At 38.1% G+C, this 19,599-nt stretch overlaps 2 protein-coding genes across 2 annotated transcripts; both read right to left on the reverse strand.

Annotated features, from left to right (window-relative positions):
- Positions 1–9,994: 9,994 nt before the first annotated feature.
- Positions 9,995–12,654, reverse strand: LOC145770465 (3-oxoacyl-[acyl-carrier-protein] reductase FabG-like). Its single transcript, XM_082582123.1, has one exon. The coding sequence runs from the start codon at positions 11,273–11,275 to the stop codon at positions 10,502–10,504; it is 774 nt and encodes a 257-aa protein (XP_082438249.1). The 5' UTR covers positions 11,276–12,654; the 3' UTR covers positions 9,995–10,501.
- A 15-nt stretch (positions 12,655–12,669) lies between these two features.
- On the reverse strand, positions 12,670–13,481 carry LOC145770123 (3-oxoacyl-[acyl-carrier-protein] reductase FabG-like). Its single transcript, XM_082581708.1, has one exon. It carries the CDS (start codon positions 13,479–13,481, stop codon positions 12,711–12,713), a length of 771 nt encoding a protein of 256 aa, XP_082437834.1. The 3' UTR covers positions 12,670–12,710.
- Positions 13,482–19,599: the final 6,118 nt, after the last annotated feature.

Genomic DNA, 19,599 nt, shown 5'->3' on the forward strand with positions numbered 1-19,599 from the left:
CGGAATATTTAAGAAGCCCGGATTTAAAAGATTTACCGCGACTTCAAACATTACAAGATCTTAATATAAAACAGCCACTTCAGCCGTCAGACGGTAAAGCACCAGGCCCACTTCAGCTCTTTGTGATAAAATAGCCACTTCAAACACCAAACAGTAAAGTAAAAATTTAGTTTAGTCTAGTATAGCGATTTTCCTAACCACGATTATTTCGTGAAATATAACCCAAAACACGAATTTCAAAATAAACAAGCTAATATTTGTTTAAACTCAAAAACTGAAATGGCACAGGTAGGAAAATTGCTATCCCTATTTCTGGACTAAAAATTAGACCAAAATCGCTTTTCAGATTGCAGCAATCATCAAATGTTTGACCTAGGCCCAAAAACCTTTCCCAAATCAAATTGAAAACTTTCTGACCGTCTGCACTAACTTTGCTGTAAATTCTCTTCTGGTGAGCCTAGAATGACCAGTGAAACATCAATGGAATCGGGAAGTATTACTCTAGCGCCATGTGACCAATAAAAGTTCAAAAATGTAACCACTAGAAAGAGATAGTAAGTTTTGCGGTTCGGGATATTTTAGAATTGCGAAAAATTTGTTAAGCAACCATGCTTTTGGCATATCAGGTTTGATCTATTCCTTTTAATTTTCTACTTTGAACGGCATGTTGCATCCTCAGTTTAACAGCAACCTTTATATTCATAACATTGTCGATGAAAAGGGCCCGAAAATAAATTGGTACCGGACCCGAGAAATCCTGTCAACGGCGCTGGTTTTATGCTTCTAAGAAAAAAAAGGAGATTGGAGGGGTTGTTTACGTTTTCAGTCGATTTATGTGAACATTAGGGGTATCCGACTTACATAAATGTTTGGTTTTTTTGATGTTTCCAGGTGTATCGTCAACATTTTTTTTTGCGGATTGGTGTAGCGTGAGAGCGGTTCCTTTAGTTTAGTAGCCTATGATGTGTTTTCGCGATGATTTTTGCCCATTGTTTGTTTGGAGTTTGTAGCGAGACAAGCTTAAGCCTAGCCTACCTGCCTACACTGTTTTCTATAAAACAAAACAAAAAAACTTCAACCAGAAGATAGAAATGTTTTTTTTCCAGATTTTGTAAAATTCGCTGTTTCAATACCAATCACAACGTAGCGTAAGTAAAATTAAATTTAAAAAAATGAAAAACGACTAAAAGTCAAAACAATCTTGCAACTCTCAAAATTATGGCAACACTGAATCCGGAGTGGGCCACCTATAAATCGAAGAGTCTAAGTCGTATAATTTTCACCCGACTCCACAGCCCTGCATATAACCTGCTTGCTGTTTATCAAAGAAGGTGCATGCAAGTGTAAACTGAATTAGTGTGCAATATAAAGCAACGAAAATTCAACTCTCCTGGTGTGCTCTTGATTGATTGATTGGTTTATTTTGTTGTGCAATATTATAACAGCAAAATCATTAAATGATGCAGCACGCTTAACGAACACAATTGAAACAAAGAAAAATAACAAACGTACACTGCATCTTTGAAGTAAGTAATTCACAACGGGAAGCTGCGAAGTGACCATGACGGTCTTCGTGTCAAGCAGCTGTTAGAATTCATGGAAAGCACAGCATTTTAGTGGCAGCTTTTCATGTAGCGGCATCTAGTGGAATAATTTACACGCAAAAACATTTAAAAAAAATAGAATTTTCTCTATAATCTCAGCACACCAAACTGCCAAGGCTTAACCAGCGAAAAACCTGTGTCCGCTGATTTTCCCGCACCTCCTGCGACTCCAAAATAAAACATGCCCAATTCTGCTAGAAAAATAGCAGAACTGGCAACCCCAAAGTGGCTGAAGACAATAAGCGTAAAATTAAGAGCCGGCGTTTTGGTGCATTTAGGAGCAAAACTCTCGGGTATTGGCCGGAATGGAGCCGAAGTCTGAATTTCTTGGCAAAAACAGGAACCAAATTGGAGGTGGAGTCTAATTTTTTTCCGGTTGATACTTTTAACACAGCAGATAAATATTTACACTATAGGCCTACGCTACTCTTGGAGCAGTTTATTTTTGTGTAGGCTACTCTTGGAGCAGTTTGTTTTTGTGTAGGCTACTTCTATGGTTTTATATGCTTTTCTTTTCATGATAATTTGGGTAGGGAAGGTAGGCTATAAGTATTATACGTAGGCTACTAGGCTATAAAAAAACCTGGATTGTGGTTTATGTTTTGCGTTTGGATCAATATTCCCAAAATATTTGCAACAAGAGTGGATGTGGAATCGCAGCCTCGGAGTCGGAGTGAAGCAGCAGCTCAGAAAACCTGACTCCGTACACCTCTGTTGAGAACTGAGGCAATTGTAGTTTGCGATTGCATATTTGTCTCGGTTTGCACACTGCGCACACACACGTAACCTTCCAAAGAAAAGAGAGAGATACTTTGCAGGTAACGGCAAGGGCGCGGGAAGTAGGGGTGCTCAAGGGGCTGCAGCCCCCCCTAGAAAAAATTCAGCCCCCCTGGAATTTTTAATAATTCCTTGAGCCCCCCCTAGAAAATTCTGACAATTTAAGGTAGGCCTACATAACATAATTTCAGAAATTTTTTCGAACACTAATTGCTATGATGAATCGAGTTCCTGTTACGTGTCGCGCTCATCATTTGCTATAAAGAGTCGTCAATCACAGGGAGCTATACCTCTCAGTGGCGGTGCTAGCCACCTTCCCTACTAACACGGCGGTACATCGTTTATTGTACATCGTTCTGCAATATTTACATTTCATGCGTAGGCTACTTTTAAACATTACAATAATATATGATATTGCTTTGTCAAGTCTGACCGACATGACAGAAGATACCGTAATGCAATGAGAGGAGACGCACGTGCAAACATATTCGGCTTAGTAAAACAAGCACGCACGACGCGGCTTTATTTTGCGATTACCTGCAGCGGGGAAGTTTTTCAGCCTGCAGAAGCCGTCGCAAGACAGCTCCAAAACAAGATCTTTGCTTCTTCAGCTTTGGAATCAATCACCACTCTCCGCAAACAGATCAAAAATCTCAGAAAAGATGAATCCGTTTCCAAGCTTATGAAAGCAGCGAACGTCTTTGCGTCTGTCAATAACCTAAAGACGCCAAAGGATCTCCGAGTGAGAAAAACTCCAGCAAGATTTCGAAACACAGAGGAATCGGATGCTTTGTCGTCTGCGGGAGAAGGAGCGTAGAAACGGCAATACATCGAAGCCCTTGATTTGGTTCAAGCTGAGCTTGATCGAAGATTCGACCTGGCGGATCTGCTTACAGCAGCCAACAGAGAGAAGGTCCTTTTGATCTGTGCAAATGGTGAGGAAAGATTTGATACTGAGATCTGCTTACCCAATGCCATCAGAAAATATCGCCTAAAAACGGAACTTACTTTGCTCAGCGATGTTGTAAGTGGAAAAACCGCAAACTCCGTTCAAAAGGTTGCTGAGATACTATTGCAACTAAACCCTCAAACACTAAATCTTTTCAAAGAAACGCGAAAATTCGTGGAGCTCTACTTTTTGCCTCTCGGTTTCGGCTGCATCATCAGAACATTCTTTTTCTGCTCTAAGACGCCTGAAAACGTGGTTGAGAAGCTCAATGACACAAAAACGACTTACGGTACTCATCTTGCGTTGATGCTTGTCCACCAAAACATTTTGGACACTGTGGATGTCAAAGAACTTATGACACAGTTTATAGAGAAAACACCTGAGCAAAAATCAATCTTCGGAAGCGTGTGAGAGCTCATTTCTACAAACTGTCGTTTTCATATAACTTTCTAATTTGTTCGTTTTCATTTTAATTTTCTGAACAGCTGCTTTGCTGTTTGCCGTTCTTCATTTGTTACAATTTGCAATGTGTGTGTTTTAGCGTCGTTTTATTTACACAGGAGGAGACCGAATGCCCAGTACCAGTTGTAATTGTACCCCCATGTAAGGGGGTCTGGGGAGCGAAGCCCCCCAGAAGCTGACAACACTACGACAGCTTCAGCTCCCCCTAGAAAAAAATAGTTCCCGCCATGGGCGTCCGCAGGTTTTCGGCTAGGGGGGGTCAAGGTGGGTTCACTCTGCCCTTTCGGCCGGATGCAAAAAATTTTTGAAAATTTGACCATTACACCATGCAGACAATTTATCATTTTTATCAGTGTTTACATTTCTACGGATTTTTATCAAAATTGGCCAGAGCAAAAATTATCAGAGTTATATAATCGTTTTATTGCATGGGCTACTATTATCGTGCTCAAGTGAACCTTGCGTAAGGTATAATCTATACTTTTGGGGCAATAATGCACTTTATTTTGTCATAACTGTGTGGTTTCCGCAGCGACCGACTGCTTCTAGCTAGTAGTTCCAAGAAGAGATAGCAAAGGAAGGTAAGAACAGAAAAAAAGAAGCATTTCAAATACGCGATGGTATTTGGGAGTCTATAATCTTTAAAACCATACACAGAAAAAAGTTATGAGTTGTGATTATATCAACAGCAAATTTGAAAATTAGCGATTGTTCAAATAGCTTAGTTTCAATCTGCCAAGGACTGGTAGAAGTGTGGCAAGCTGTTAATGCAGTTTACCAGTAGCCTATATGTGGTGATTTGACATTTGCAGTGAGCCTAAAAAGATTTGAGCATTCTGCACTAATCCCCAAAATCAATTATTCTGATATCTACGAACCACAAATCACCATATACTTGTAACTGCGTTTGTCAAAAAACTACAGAAATTGAACAGCAAGCGTATACTGTATAGTAGGAATTTATTTTCCCATTTATGTTTGGTTTGTATTGGACCGACTTAGTAGTTCAGTGAATCCTCGCAGTTAAACTTCCAATGCTTAAAAACATAGTAAGGTGGGGCTCTGAACAGCATCGTGTACTTTCTTAGTTGCCTTTTTTTTCTGGGTTTATTATTAAATGCACATTTACATGTACATAAAACGCTATATATCATCGCTAAGTATTCATCAATTTTGGAGCCTGTCACCCAAGCCCTTCAGGCAGTCCAACTGAACATGTTAGGTGTCAAGAACCACATTGACAAACTCGTATCAATGTTTTGTGATCATCGGCAAAATACAGAAACACTTTTTGCAGAAAACATTTATACAGCGGCATTGAAGTCAGCCGAAGAGATCGGTGTCACCATATCTGTCCCACGGCAATGTGTCCGTCAAGTATTCAGAGCAAATACTGGTGGCACCAGTGAGGAATACTATTGCCGCTCCATTTACGTTCCTTACATCGACTCTTTAATCCAGTCTCTGAAAAGCCGCTTCCCAGAGACGAACATGCCGGCATTCATGCTATACCGACTGCATCCAGCGCAGATGGAGAAAATTGACCGTTCAGACTACAAAGCCCTGGTCAAAACCATACACCAATTCTACAACTTTGACAATTTTCAGCAGGACACCATGTCGTGGTATGACATAACCATAAAAGGAAAATTTCCTCAGTCCGAAGACCAGGAAGAATTGGAATTTGTGGACTTGGTGAAAAATATGGAACTTTTTCCAGCTGTACGTCAAGCGATGATAACATTACTGACCCTCCCCGCCACTACTTGTACGGTAGAAAGATCATTCAGCACAATGAGGCGGGTCAAAACATGGCTCAGATCAACCATGTCTGACAACAGGCTATTCGGGCTGTGTATGATGAGTGTCCACAGAAGCCGAATAAACTCGGACAAAAATTCGTTCATCCAAAAAGTGGTTGAAAAATTCGGCAAAGACCCACGTCGACTTCACTTTTTATTCAAGAACTGATTTACTAAATTGGTGGCTGATTGTTCTTTTCTGTATGATTCAATGTTACGAACAGCTTCATTGAATTCATGCCTATTTTTGCATGTTCTCGCTTTTTTATTTTTCATCTAACAATTTTCCAGGGGGGGTCAGCTGACCCCATTTGCCCCTATGTGCGGACGCCCATGGTTCCCGCGCCACTGGGTAACGGTGTCTATCGCTGTCAATTCTTGCTACAAATCGGATGCCGAGAAACAAATACTACAGTACATAATTATGCTCGCATGTGCAATGTAAGTTTGTTCAGCATATATACAGTACACACACGAGCAAACATACAAAATCGCATGGACAACTCTATCGTCAAATAGCTTATCCCACTTTCAAGCGATTTGCGAACTATGAGGTCTGATAGAAGTAGCTGGAAATGTGGAGACTGTTTTAGCTCAGTGAAAGCTGTTTTGAATTTTCAGAGGTGCGAACTTTGTCAAACTCTTGGGGTCTGTTTTAGCTCAGTGAAGGTTGTTTTTAATCTTCAGGGGTGCAAATTCTGTCAACGTTTGTTGAAGCAGATTCAATTTTTCAAGAGATTAATTTTTTGGTTAGTTTTAAGGTTAATTTTTTGGTTCAATGAAACAGGAAGTTTTAAAAGTCAAGTGTGAAAATAAAAAGAAATTCTCACTCACGCCATTGTGCGGACAGTAGTCTATATAGCTCTTTCGTAGAAGTTGTCACCGCTTATTAAGTCCACCTTGGGCTAGACCAGGGGTTCCCAACCTTTTTTGCTGTTCGTACCCTTTTGTCAGGTCAGAGCATTCTTCGTACCCCCAAAAAATTCTGATTGAATTTTTCAGGTATATATTGCTAAATTAAATTGCTTTTATAGCTCAATTAAAAGTTGAACCGATATTTCACACAAACATGCAAAAATTATCAATAAATTAAATGTCACTTATTTTGTTTGTCACTTCTCAGTGATATATCTGTTGCTGCTTCATTAATAAAATTCGCTCAAACGATGGTTCGATTTTACTCAAGGCAATACGTAAATCATCTTCTAGTTGCAGATGATTTCTGTACTTGTTCTTGATATACATCATGATTGAACTTTCACAGTAATAAGTTGTTGAGAAGAGAATTGACACTGTCATGGCATCCATAGCAAGACTTGGGAAGATTTCATAGCAACACACCAAAAATCTTGTAACTTTGATTTGTCAAAAGCAGTTTCAATTTTTGGCAGCTTTTTATTTTGATGATGTTCTCCTGCAAATTATCCCCATCCGACATTTTTGTTAAATCAAAAAGAAATGGATTTATAATCCAATGCTGGAAATAATTCAATTCACCAGAAAAAAGTAATTGAAAGAATCAACCATAGAAAGGCCGAGGTGTCGAAATCGACACTTTTAGAAATTTGGTGCATTATTTTGGGCCTTGTTATCGCAACGTTTTCAAACCTGCAATAGCTTCCCAATATTGTGCTTACACTTTATAGTTCAGTATTATTTTTCTAAAAAAACTTTTTATGTTATCTACAATGTGTGGATATACGTCCAACGGCCGAAGTGTAAAATCGACACCTCATACAAATTTAATTGTATTGTAAAGATTTGTAAAGTACAAAAGATTTCCTGTGTGAAAAACTAATTCAATAGTTTTCACACTTACATATAGCGTTTTTCATGGTAATTATCCAACACTTGGCTTGATGTGTGTCATAGCTTGGTTTGCTTTCTGGTCATCGTACTGAGTTTACAGATACCTTTCACAAATTTATCAGCGATTAGCAACAGATAAGTTTATTCATATTCGAGAGCCATTAGAAGGACTTGTTGCTAATTGCATCTACAACTACACGCCGGATTGGAGCCTGACAATCGATGAACAGCTATTTCCAATGAAAAACAGATGCCCTTTGGTCGTGTTTATGCCTAACTAACCAAATAAATTTGGCATGAAATTCTGGGTGTTAGCAGAGATTCATTCCAAATATGCATGCAATTTATTACCGTACCTGGGAGCTATTCAAAATGAGCAGCGAAGTGGGAGGTTTCTCGCCGAGGATGCAGTGATCAGGATCACCACCAATTTACACAGACAAAATTTACACACCACCAATTTACACAACTTCTTTACTAGGGTGAATCTTGCTGGTTTGCAACAGGAAAGAAATAATATAACCATTGTTGAAGCTGTTCGAGCGAACAGTAAAAGACTGACAAAGGAAATGACCAAGGGTGAAGGAGAAAGATTTTCCAGTAAATTCTTCTACAATTCAACGAACAGCTGCATGCTTGTAAAGCATCAGTGCAAACAAAAGAAAAATGTAAATCTTCTTTCTACTATGCATGCCAGCCCTATTATCGATGCAACGGAGAAAAAGAAACCCTTTGTGATCCATTTTTATAACGAGAACAAAGTAGAAGTTGGTGTGTTTGACCAAATGGCAAGAAAATGCACCACACATGCAGCAAGCAGAAGATGGCTTCTTGCAGTTTGAACAAATATGCTAGATATTGCAACTTTGAACTCTGGTTATTTTTAGAAAATTTCCGGCAGCAACATCAGCCGACGTGATTTTATCTTCCAGCTCATTTAGAGCTTGGAAACTGCTCATGTGCTGAAACGAAAGCCGACAGAGCAGAGAGAAGAAGAGCAGGAACGACCATCTGGAAAGCGCATGGAAATGTGCTGGACTTTATTGCAAAAACAATAGCCTACTGTTTCTATTTGCCGCCACTGTCGAAAACCAACTTGTGGGAAGTGTGGTGATGGTGACTGCTGGAAAGTTACAGAGTGCCAAGGCTGCACTGCGTAAAGTCTTTATTGGTTTGTTTGACTTTTTTTTCTTCTGAATAAGAAAACTTTGTGCTATTTTTATGATTATTCCGTCGCTCTGTTGTATTTTTAGGTTATCGTATAGAGTGAAGATACAGTCAAGATTCGAACTGAATCAAAACCTTCGTCTAAAACCAAAAAATGAACAGCGCGAATAGGTGACAAAAGTAATAAGTGCTTCAGATAATTTTCTCAGGGTAAAATAAAACGAACTTTTTCTGTTAATTTTGCAAAAAAATATTTTTTTGAGTGTTGATTTCTACATCAGAAGCCGTTGGAGGTAACCTATACCTACTTTTTTTTTGACGTTCTAGTGTTAGCAATAGGAAATTTCACTTTGTCAAACTCGGTGATTGAGCCAGAGCTAGTAAAACTGCCAGAGATATCCCATCGGAGACTGTTTTAGTCTGAGAATAAAGATTCAAACCAACCAACCAAGAAAGATTCCGAGCAGAACGCACCAGGTGAAACATGCAATACTTTGAACTTTTTCACTGTAACATTAAACTAAAGGAGACCAACCCACAAAAAAAAAACAGCAGCTAACGGAAAATTGAAGGTAAGTAGGCTGCAAAGTTTATAAATTTATTGCCAATAGATTTGTTTCCTGCCCAACTGGCAAAAGTGATTTTTTGCATTTATTGAACTGCACACGTTGAATTAGAGAAAATGGTTGGAACGCCTGGTAAATCTAATCAAAAAAATAAAGAGTTTGCTCCTAAGGTTAGAGCAATTCTCTTATTATGACACATTTTGTTTTTACAAATCCTCAGTTTTATGGTAGCCTTCGGAAATCTGAAACCTAGTACTTGCATTATCATGACCAACACAGAAATATTTTGAAATGGCAATACTGACCAAATTAGATTGGGACTTTAAATCGACTTTTGTCGTATCTTGTATTGTTTTGTTTTTGTTTCACATGTGCTGATGATGCAAAATAAAAGAACTTCTTCTTCAGACACAAAGTAGCTTGGTGTTAGTAGTTGTCCCTAACTACTTTGTACAGTACCAATTCTAATAGAAAAATGCCTCTATCTGGTAAATAAAAACTTAAATTCTAGAGTAATTTCAATCTTATTAATTTTCACGATAAGTATCACACAAAAAAGTGATCTTACATCAAGATCAAATTACCAATCTTGATCGTTAAGTTCACATTGTGATCTTCAAGATTAAGATCGAGCCCATCTAGCCTAACGTACATTGATATCATAAGCAAATTGGTGCAAATAACAAAGAAGAACTACTTGTGGATTCACAAATGTCTGTGACAACTCTCCCGGTCCCCGTAAAACTTAAGTTCTTATTTACTATAGCATAATTTACAAAAATGCTGTATAATTGCCTATAATGATCATTGGTCATGGCTGCAAATATTCAATCAAAGCCTTCTCGTAATTGTGTAGAAAGTGTATTTTTAAGAAAGACAAAAACACCTTTCGTACAACTGCATTCATGCAAAAAAAAAAACTTTTATGCCTAGTGTTGAGATAGCCTAATTATAAAAGATAATAAAAATTAAAAAGTACATCACAATCAAACGCATTGAAAACTTTAAAAGAACTAAAAAGATGGGCTACATTGAAAACAGTTATATAATTTCTACAAATTCTCCATCAGTTTATGCTTTGAAGTGTTTATCTGGCGCTGTATAGTTTATAGTAAACTAATTTTATACAGTTGCAAATATAAGTAGCCTAAGTCACGAGTATTGGTGTTAAAGTTAATGCATACAGAGTGCCAAAATAACTAAAATTGCAGCTTTGCCCACATTATTTCTAAAAACACAAACTTTATTGAGTTTACCAGAAAAATAGGTTCATTTCTTTGAGTCATATTATGAAAATATCACCCATTTTGATGCGTAAATTGTAATCTCATGTTATTTATGAAATGCATTTGTAACATTAAGCAATCATGTTTGCCCGGTTAAAACTCGTCCACCGTCTACGCTCAAACAAACTCCAGTTATCATTTTTGCTTTATCCGAAGATAAAAAGAGAACAGCATCCGCTATATCATCAGCGCCGATGTTTTTCTTGCCAAGAGGCTGTGTGGAAGCCAGTTGTTCCAAAATTTTATCCACTCCAATTTTTGATTGAACGTTATCCCATAGGGCAGTACGTACTGAACTTGGATTAATTGCGTTAACTCGAATTCCTTTCGCTGATAGTTCCAAAGCAGAGGTTTTAGTGAAATGATCAAGACTTGCTTTTGTCATGCAGTAAGCTATGGCACCAATAGACTGAATTTTACTTCCTACGCTTGAAAGATTTATGATGTTTCCTTTAGTTTTTTCAAGAAATGGTATGCACAATTGAGTCATAAAAAATGGAGCTCTGAGATTGATATTAAACATTTTGTTATAATCTTCCAATGTTGTGGATTCTGTGGTACCGCCATAAAGCAACCCTGCACTGTTCACCAACACATTGAGTGTTTCATAGTGTCCCATTGTTTCTTTGACAATCTTTTCCATTTCGTCTTTACTCGTCAAGTCAGCAACAATCGTGATGACACTTTTAGCTCCAAGACTTTTGCATTCCTCTGCAACTTTCGAGAGACCCTCTCGATCTATAGAAGCAAGACTTAAGGAAACTCCCTTTTTTGCAAAAGCTCTTGATATTTCAGCCCCGATTCCACCTGAACCACCAACAACTAGAACGGTAAGACCAGATTTTTCTGCCATTCCTATGCGTGAAAAGTAACACAGTTTAAACTCTATAAGAAATGAAACAACAATGATACACGATAGAACAATTCACATGCAACAAAACTTTAACACAAGAAAGGCCGAAGTGTCGTAATCGGTACCCGGTCATTTGGTCGACAGACATTTGGCCAGTGATGTACGCGCATACAAAAAAATATTGACGCCGTCAGCGCAAACACAAACGTTTGAAAAACCATACGCCGTATGCGTCAACGTAACTTGTAAAAAAAGTTGGCGGCGTCAGCGTCAGCGCATACACTAGCGTAAACAAATTTTGTTTGCTAGGTGTCAAACATTCACACGGTATAAACCAGTCGAAACAAACAAGTTTTATTTTGAATTTACACGAAGAAACACAAGCATCTGAAAGTGTTTATCTGACATTTTGCTGTGTTTTGGAAACATTTTTTAATTTTGAAATGGCAATACTGACCAAATTGGATTGGGACTTTAAATCGACTTTTGTCAGACACAAAGTAGCTTGGTGTTAGTAGTTACCACTAACTACTTTGTACAGTACCAATTCTAATAGAAAAATGCCTCTGTCTGGTAAAAAAAAACTTATATTCTTGAGTGATTTCAATCTTATTAATTTTCACGATAAGTATCACACAAAAAAGTGATCTTACATCAAGATCAAATTACAAATCTTGATCTTTAAGTTCACATTGTGATCTTCAAGATTAAGATTGGGCCCACTTGGCCTAACGTATATTGAAATCATAAGCAAATTGGTGCAAATAGCAAAGAAGAACTTGTGGATTCACCAATGTCTGTGACAACTTTCCCGGTCCTCCGTAAAACGTAAGTTCTTGTTTACTATAGCATAATTTACAAAAATGCTGTAGGCCTATAATTGCCAATAATGATCATTGGTCATGGTTGCAAATATTCAATCAAAACCTTCTCGTAATTGTGTAGAAAGTGTATTTTTAAGAAAGTCAAAAACACCATTTGCACAACTGCATTCATGCAAAAAAAACTTTTATGCCTAGTGTTGAGATAGCCTAATTATAAAAGATGATGAAAATTACTAAGTTCATCACAATCAAACCCATTGAAAACTTTGAAAAGACTAAAAAGATAGGCTACATTGAATTGCAAATACTCTATCAGTTCATGTTTTGAAGTGTTCATCTGGTGCTGTATACAAAACTACTTTTGTACAGTTGCAAATACAACTAGGTCACAAGTATTGGTGTTCAAATTAATGCATACAGAGTGGTAAAATAACTAAAATTGCAGCTTTGCCCACATTATTTCAAAAACCACAAACTTTATTGAGTTCACCAGAAAAATAGGTTCATTTAACCTTGAGTCATATTATGAAAATATCACTCATTCTGATGCGTAAATTGTAATCTCATGTTATTTATGAAATGCATTTGTAACATAAGCAATCATGTATGCTTCATCGCCCGATTAAAACTCGTCCACAGTCTACGCTCAAACAAACTCCAGTTATCATTTTTGCTTTATCCGAAGATAAAAAGAGAACAGCATCCGCTATATCATCAGCGCCGATGTTTTTCTTGCCAAGAGGCTGTGTGGAAGCCAATTGTTCAAAAATCTTATCCACTCCGACTTCTGATTGAAAGTTATCCCATATGGCAGTATGTACTGCACTTGGATTAATTGCGTTAACTCGAATTCCTTTCGCTGATAGTTCCAAAGCAGAGGTTTTAGTGAAATGATCAAGACTTGCTTTTGTCATGCAATAAGCTATGGCAGCTATAGACTGAATTTTACTTCCTACGCTTGAAAGATTTATGATGTTTCCTTTAGTCTTTTCAAGAAATGGTATGCACAATTGAGTCATAAAAAATGGAGCTCTGAGATTGATATTAAACATTTTGTTATAATCTTCCAATGTTGTGGATTCTGTGGTACCGCCATAAAGCAACCCTGCACTGTTCACCAACACATTGAGTGTTTCATAGTGTCCCATTGTTTTTTTGACAATCTTTTCCATTTCGTCTTTACTCGTCAAATCTGCAACAGTCGTGATGACACTCTTAGCTCCAAGACTTTTGCATTCCTCTGCAACTTTCGAGAGACCCTCTCGATCTATAGAAGCAAGACTTAAGGAAGCTCCTTTTTTTGCAAAAGCTCTTGATATTTCAGCTCCGATTCCGCCTGAACCACCAACAACTAGAACGGTAAGATCAGATTTCTCTGCCATTCCTATGCGTGAAAAGTAACCCAGTTTATACTCTATAAGAAATAAAACAACAATGAAACATGTTAAAATAATTCACATACAACAAAACTTTAACAATTGGAAATTTTACTTTGTCAAACTCGGTGAACGAGCCTGAGCTAGTAAAACTGCCAGGGATATCGCATCGAAGGCTGCTTTAGTCTGAGAATAAAGATTCAAACCAACCAACCAAGTTAAAGATAGAGAAGATTCCGAGCAAAACGCACCAGGTGAAGCATGCAGTACTTTGAACTTTTTCACTGCAGCATTAAACCAAAGGAGACCAAGCCACAAAAAATACACAACAAACGCAAGATGGAAGATATGTATAAAAAAGCAACTGGCGTTTGATGAATAGGCTAAAAATTTCTACAACGATTTTTTCACACGCTACATAGGCTACAATTGCATTAGCGATGCTCGTTGCAAGAGGCAATGCAATATTTCATTTGGAGCACACGTGTGGTAGGGAAAGGGGGGCAAAACAACAATTTTTCAAATTCCTACATAACTTTCGCTGTATGAACGATACAGACATTGTTTAAAATAACAATCGTTACATTCCAAGTTTAGTTTTATACATCATCTCATATTTCTTGTTTTTACATGACTAATTTTACAGAACAATTTTAAAATACTTTGTTTGTAGGCTACCCATCATTTGGGGCAAAGCAGATAGTATGTTCATGGTTGTGATAAACTTCAGTTGTTCGAAAAAGTGATTCTTGTATTTTTATACCTTGTATAGCAGCTTGCAATTGGTTCACTAAACACTTAGCATTTGCAGCTTTACGTTAATAACATAAAACCATGTTTTTTTACAGCGTATCATGGAGTATGATTGTAACACATACATAGATGACTTCATCTAGACATTTTTGTTGAAAATGTCATCATAATATTGCTTAATTTGATTCGAGTATGTGCAATTCAATAAAACTAGCGTTAATTACATTGAAACCATCCGCGCGGCATAGCGGAACGACGTTCCCTTTTGCCCAATGAACAATATTCCGTTTTGGCCCAATGTGTGATTATAAATAAAAGTGAAAAAAATGAAACTTTTTAAAATACAAAAGTTGTGTTCAACCTTCATGCAAGTGCGCTTTAAAAACCCTTCAAATTCAACTTAAGCTTTGATAGCTTAACTATTCGGTTAAAAACAAACTGACGCATTTGAAACAGCCCGGCTCAAGATCACGCGGGGCAAGTTCGACTCTCGGGGTGTGCGCTTGAGCAACGCATTTCAGGACTGCTCTCCATTCAGCGGCACCTAGTGAATGGAATAATTCCCTGGCAACAACACTTCAACAATCGGAAAAGTTCACTCTGCCGATCTCAGTAACCGGCCCTGCGTCAAAAGCCTTTCTACCAGGAATAACTAATCAAGGCTTTGACAGTCCGAGGATAAAGATTCAAAACCAACCAACCAACCAGGTCTCCTCATATAGCAGCATGATAAAACTGAAATTTCTACTTAACTCAGTACACCTAACCAACCGCTCAACAATTTTGGCACGGAAATCTGTCGCATGATTATCTCAAACGTGACCGATGAGGGTAGCGGTGTTTCTACCAGTTCGTGAGAAATTCTAATATTTTGCTTTGGCCGCATTCTTCTTTGCCCCAATTTCACTTTACTAAGTTTATATCAAAATTTGCAAAGTGTGGTAAATCCAGTCAATTTGTAAAATAATTGAGTAAGGTTCCCATAGGCTATTGATTTCATTAGTCTCACTCTCACCATTATATAACTAGACTATTGAGCGTTGGTGGATGTTGTGCTTTTGGCATTCATCATAACTATGGTAACTTTTGCAATGTTTTTTTTTAATGCAACTTACTGTAACCTTCTCCAAGCAGCTTATTATTCCAATAGAAAAAGTAACAAGTGGTAGGCCTAACAAGTAACAACTAACAGGTAGAGTAACAAACCATTTTTTGTTTTGACTTTGACAGCGATCCGGTTGGGATAAACTTGTAACGTAGACTAGCTTGCTTGGGTTAGCTTTGTATCACAGCACGGCACAATCCATCACGAGTTCTTCTAGAAAAAAGCAAAGGCAAAACTACTCCCACACTTCGACTCGGGACTCAGCTCCAAAAGTACCAAGATGACCATGCTTCGAAACGAAATATAGATAAGAAAGGATAGATGTTCCTCACCCAACAGAGCAACACCACACTTGATGGAATTCGAGAAGACAATCGAGGACAACGGATACCCCAAGGGTTTTCTGACGACGACACCAGCAAAATAGACAAAACCCCCTAACACCATACAACCCACTACATTTTGAATTTCCTTTTATGAGCGATGACGAGGACTGTAAAGTAACGAAAGTCTTCAAAGACCTGGATTCGCCAGTCCGCCTCTTTAGACGCTCACGAACCATCCCTTCAAAACGCCCTTCAAAAACGACTAAAATCCGAACCTTGCCAGCTACAAAATTGCCCACTACGGAACGACGACATGTGTACCATCAAGAACTGTGTTTACGAAATCATAGGCTATACAAGAAATGCAGAGAAAGTTACATAGGCCAGGCAGCACAATCCGCCCACTCCACTCCCGCCTGAAAGAACACCTAAGCTCAGATAAAAGTTCGGTCTTTGATCATCAACAACAGTACCTCACCCACTTTAAATTTACAATCATTGCCAGAGAAAACGAGATGGTGCAATTGCGCTTCAAAGAGGCCATTTTCATAAGCAGATAGAGTCCAAAGATCAACAACCGTGCCGAAAGAGAAGAACCACGTCACCTAATCCACAACTGATTCAACAAAATTTCACAGCAATAATGACAAACAACACAGAAACTCAACAGACAGCATTAAAGGCGGCAGCCTCAAGCCACAGAAAAGAGCTGCATAAAATAACGACTCACTGACTTCAACACCATTCGTCATAGCACATGACCAGGAAACTGTGTTCCGAAAGCTAGTGCAATTCGCTATTACCATAGCAAACTCGCGGCATCAAGCTAAAACAGGTGGTTAATATCTACATTGTGAAGTAAGCGACGATCATGTTGCTAAAAGCGAAACTCAATCCATTGCATATTTGCAGATTTTTCACTTTGTAGGTTAATATTGCAAAGCAGTCGCCCTAATTTTGATACTTTGAGAACTAGTATTTTAAAGTTTTTTTAATTATACAGTTGGTGTTACCAGACAATTACTGCACTTTGTCTTCAGCAAAATTAAAGCAAAACTAATGTCATAGGCTACAGTAGGCTATGTTTTAGACCAGGGGTGGGGAACCTGCGGCCCGCGGGCCGAATGTGGCCCGCGTGACTGTTCCATGTGGCCCGCGTCAAAATTTCTTTACCCAAAATATATTGAAACAACAGCTCAAAAAAGAGTAGGCTCTGCATTCTCGGTATATTGCGAATGGCCGTCGATGAAGAAATGAAACGAAACGAAGTCGATCAGTTCATGAATAATCAGGGAAACCATGTCGTCGAACTCACTGATAGCCAATGGTTGTGTGACCTAGCGTTTATGGTTGACATTAGCGAGCACCTCTCCGAGCTCAACGTCAAGTTGTAGGGACCGAATCAGCTTTTGAACTCCTTGTTTGCAAAAGTGAAATCATTTGAAGCTAAACTACATCTGTGGAAAGTACAACTTGAAAACAATATGATGTTCTTAATAATGATGTTCCTAATAACTTCCAACATGAAATAGTAGATCTCCAGAATGACGGTACGTTGAAAGCGATGTACCAAAACATTCCACAGCTCAACTTTTATCAAAGCTGCATAAATGCTGGTGATTTTCCAGTCATGCGGGAACATGCTTTGAAATATGTGTCTCTGTTTGGAAGCACCTACCGCTGCGAATCAGTTTTTTCTGTAAATAAAATTTCGAAATTTTTAGTGGCCCGCTTGTGTTATTTCTCATTTTATGTGGCCCGCAATACTGAAAAGGTTCCCCACCCCTGTTTTAGACTAAATGTCAAGACATCATCGCCCAACCAAACTACGCCCACAGTCCACGTTCAAACAAACTCCAGTGATCATTTTTGCTGCATCAGAAGTTAAAAACAGAACCGTATCAGCGATGTCATTGGCATCGATATTTTTCTTGCCTAGTGGTTGCTTGGAAGCAAATTCTTTGAAAAACTCATCAACTCCAACGTTCAGTTTACACTTGTCCCACAAACCAGTACGCACCGCGCTCGGGTTTACTGCATTGACTCGAATTCCTTTCGCTGATAGTTCTAAAGCTGACGTTTTAGTGAAGTGTTCCAGACCTGCCTTTGTCATACAATATGCAATAAAATCTGGCATGCTGCATTTGCTGCAAATGCTTGAAACATGAATAATATTTCCTTTACTTTTTTCAAGATATGGTGTGCACAGTTGAGTCATGAAAAATGGAGCTCTGAGATTGATGTTAAACATTTTGTTATAATCTTCAAATGTTGTGGATTCTACGGTGCCGGGACAAAATGATCCAGCACTATTAACAAATACATTAAGAGTTTTAAAATGTTCCATTGTTTCTTTGACAATCTTTGCCATCCCATCTTTGTTCATCAAATCTGCAACAATCGTTATGACACTTTTAGCTCCAAGACTTTTGCATTCTTCTGCAACTTTTGAAAGATCATCTGTGTCAATAGAAGCAAGACTTAATGAAGCTCGTTTTTTGGCAAACGCTCTTGATATTCCAGCTCCGATGCCACCTGAACCACCAACAACCAAGACTGTAAGATCGGATTTCTCAGCCATTGTTTTAAATGGATAGCAAGCATAAAGCTGCAGTTACGAAATCAAATCCTAATTAGACTAAATCTGAATAATGAAAACAAATGAGTGAAATCTTTGGTTATGTGATAGCTCAAGCTATAAGTTATGATTATTTTAAAGAGTAGCTTAAGGTTAGGCTGTAGGATATTTTGTAAAGTAGGTTAGTTTTTCGTTTTAAAATATAAAAAATAGTTTTCTTTTATGAATAGCCTATCTACTGCATTTCGGTAGGCAAGAGAAAAAAATGCATCAAGCTCTTCAACTGCTCCTAGGGTATGGCCTACTCGTATCCACAACAGCGTTGACTGGGAGTCCAAGAGGTAATTTTGGGACCGGGATAATTTTAGGTACCCGAAACATTTTCTGAAAGCCCAGAAAGTTAAAGAAAACGTTGCATTTGATTTTGCCATAATGCAGTTTTAGCTGTGCCTTGTTTTGGGGGCCCGCAAATGTCATTGGTACTGGGCCCAAATTAGCCTTTCTACGGCCCTGCGTAGCCAATTGCACGCTAGAGAAATTGGGAAAATTAGAGCAAGTTGTTCGCATTAGCAGTTGGCGCAACAAACGTTGGAAATATTATTCACTTTCAAAATAATGTTTACATAGCCCATCCTACCTTGGTACTTTTTTTTTCAAACCATTTGCTCCTCAATAGTGTTTGCCTAACTAATTCTTTTTTTCAGACAGCAGCATTACAATGATGTCTAACTTATTACCAGAGTAACTTGTAACTAGTTACTGTAACTAGTTACTTTTTGAGTAACTGTAACGGTAACTTCGTTACTATTTTCCAAAAGTAACGAAACGCGGTAACTAGTTCCTATTTTAACACTTTTTCAACAGTTACAGTTACAAGTTACTTTTGTATTGAAATTTTAGTTTTTAATTGCCGTTTATTTCTCTGCACGTGTTTGTGTCTTGCTTAGTGCGTGTTTGCTGCGTTTTGCGCACTAGGCTAATGCATTTTTTTCGCAGATGTATCGGCGCAGCACTGCGCATGCGCGGTTCTACTTTTGTTTTATGGTCTGGTGGAGAAGGGTTGCCATATTGGCGAATTGATCGCCAAAGTCCAGAAATCTGGCGATTTTTTAAGACGTTTAGCTTCATATTTATGATTTAGCTCTTTTTTGGCGATTTTTTATAACTGATTTGGCTAAATTAGTTGTTTTTGGCGATTAATCAATATGTACCAAAGACAGGCAAGACACAACAATGCAACAGGGTTGAGCATTATAATAATCAATTTTACATATTTACAAATGAATTTAACAGTCAAACGTTTTCGGTTTAACTTAAGCCCTCATCAGGAACCTGAAAATATTTATAAAAATGCAGTAAATT

This window comes from Aplidium turbinatum, chromosome 5 (genome assembly GCF_918807975.1).
Source record: "Aplidium turbinatum chromosome 5, kaAplTurb1.1, whole genome shotgun sequence".
NCBI classification, from domain to species: Eukaryota; Metazoa; Chordata; class Ascidiacea; order Aplousobranchia; family Polyclinidae; genus Aplidium; species Aplidium turbinatum.

Bases quoted from the DNA above. Each gene is read 5' to 3' on its own strand.
- LOC145770123 (XM_082581708.1), bottom strand. From the start codon at position 13,481: ATGGCAGAGAAATCTGATCTTACCGTTCTAGTTGTTGGTGGTTCAGGC.
- LOC145770465 (XM_082582123.1), bottom strand. From the start codon at position 11,275: ATGGCAGAAAAATCTGGTCTTACCGTTCTAGTTGTTGGTGGTTCAGGT.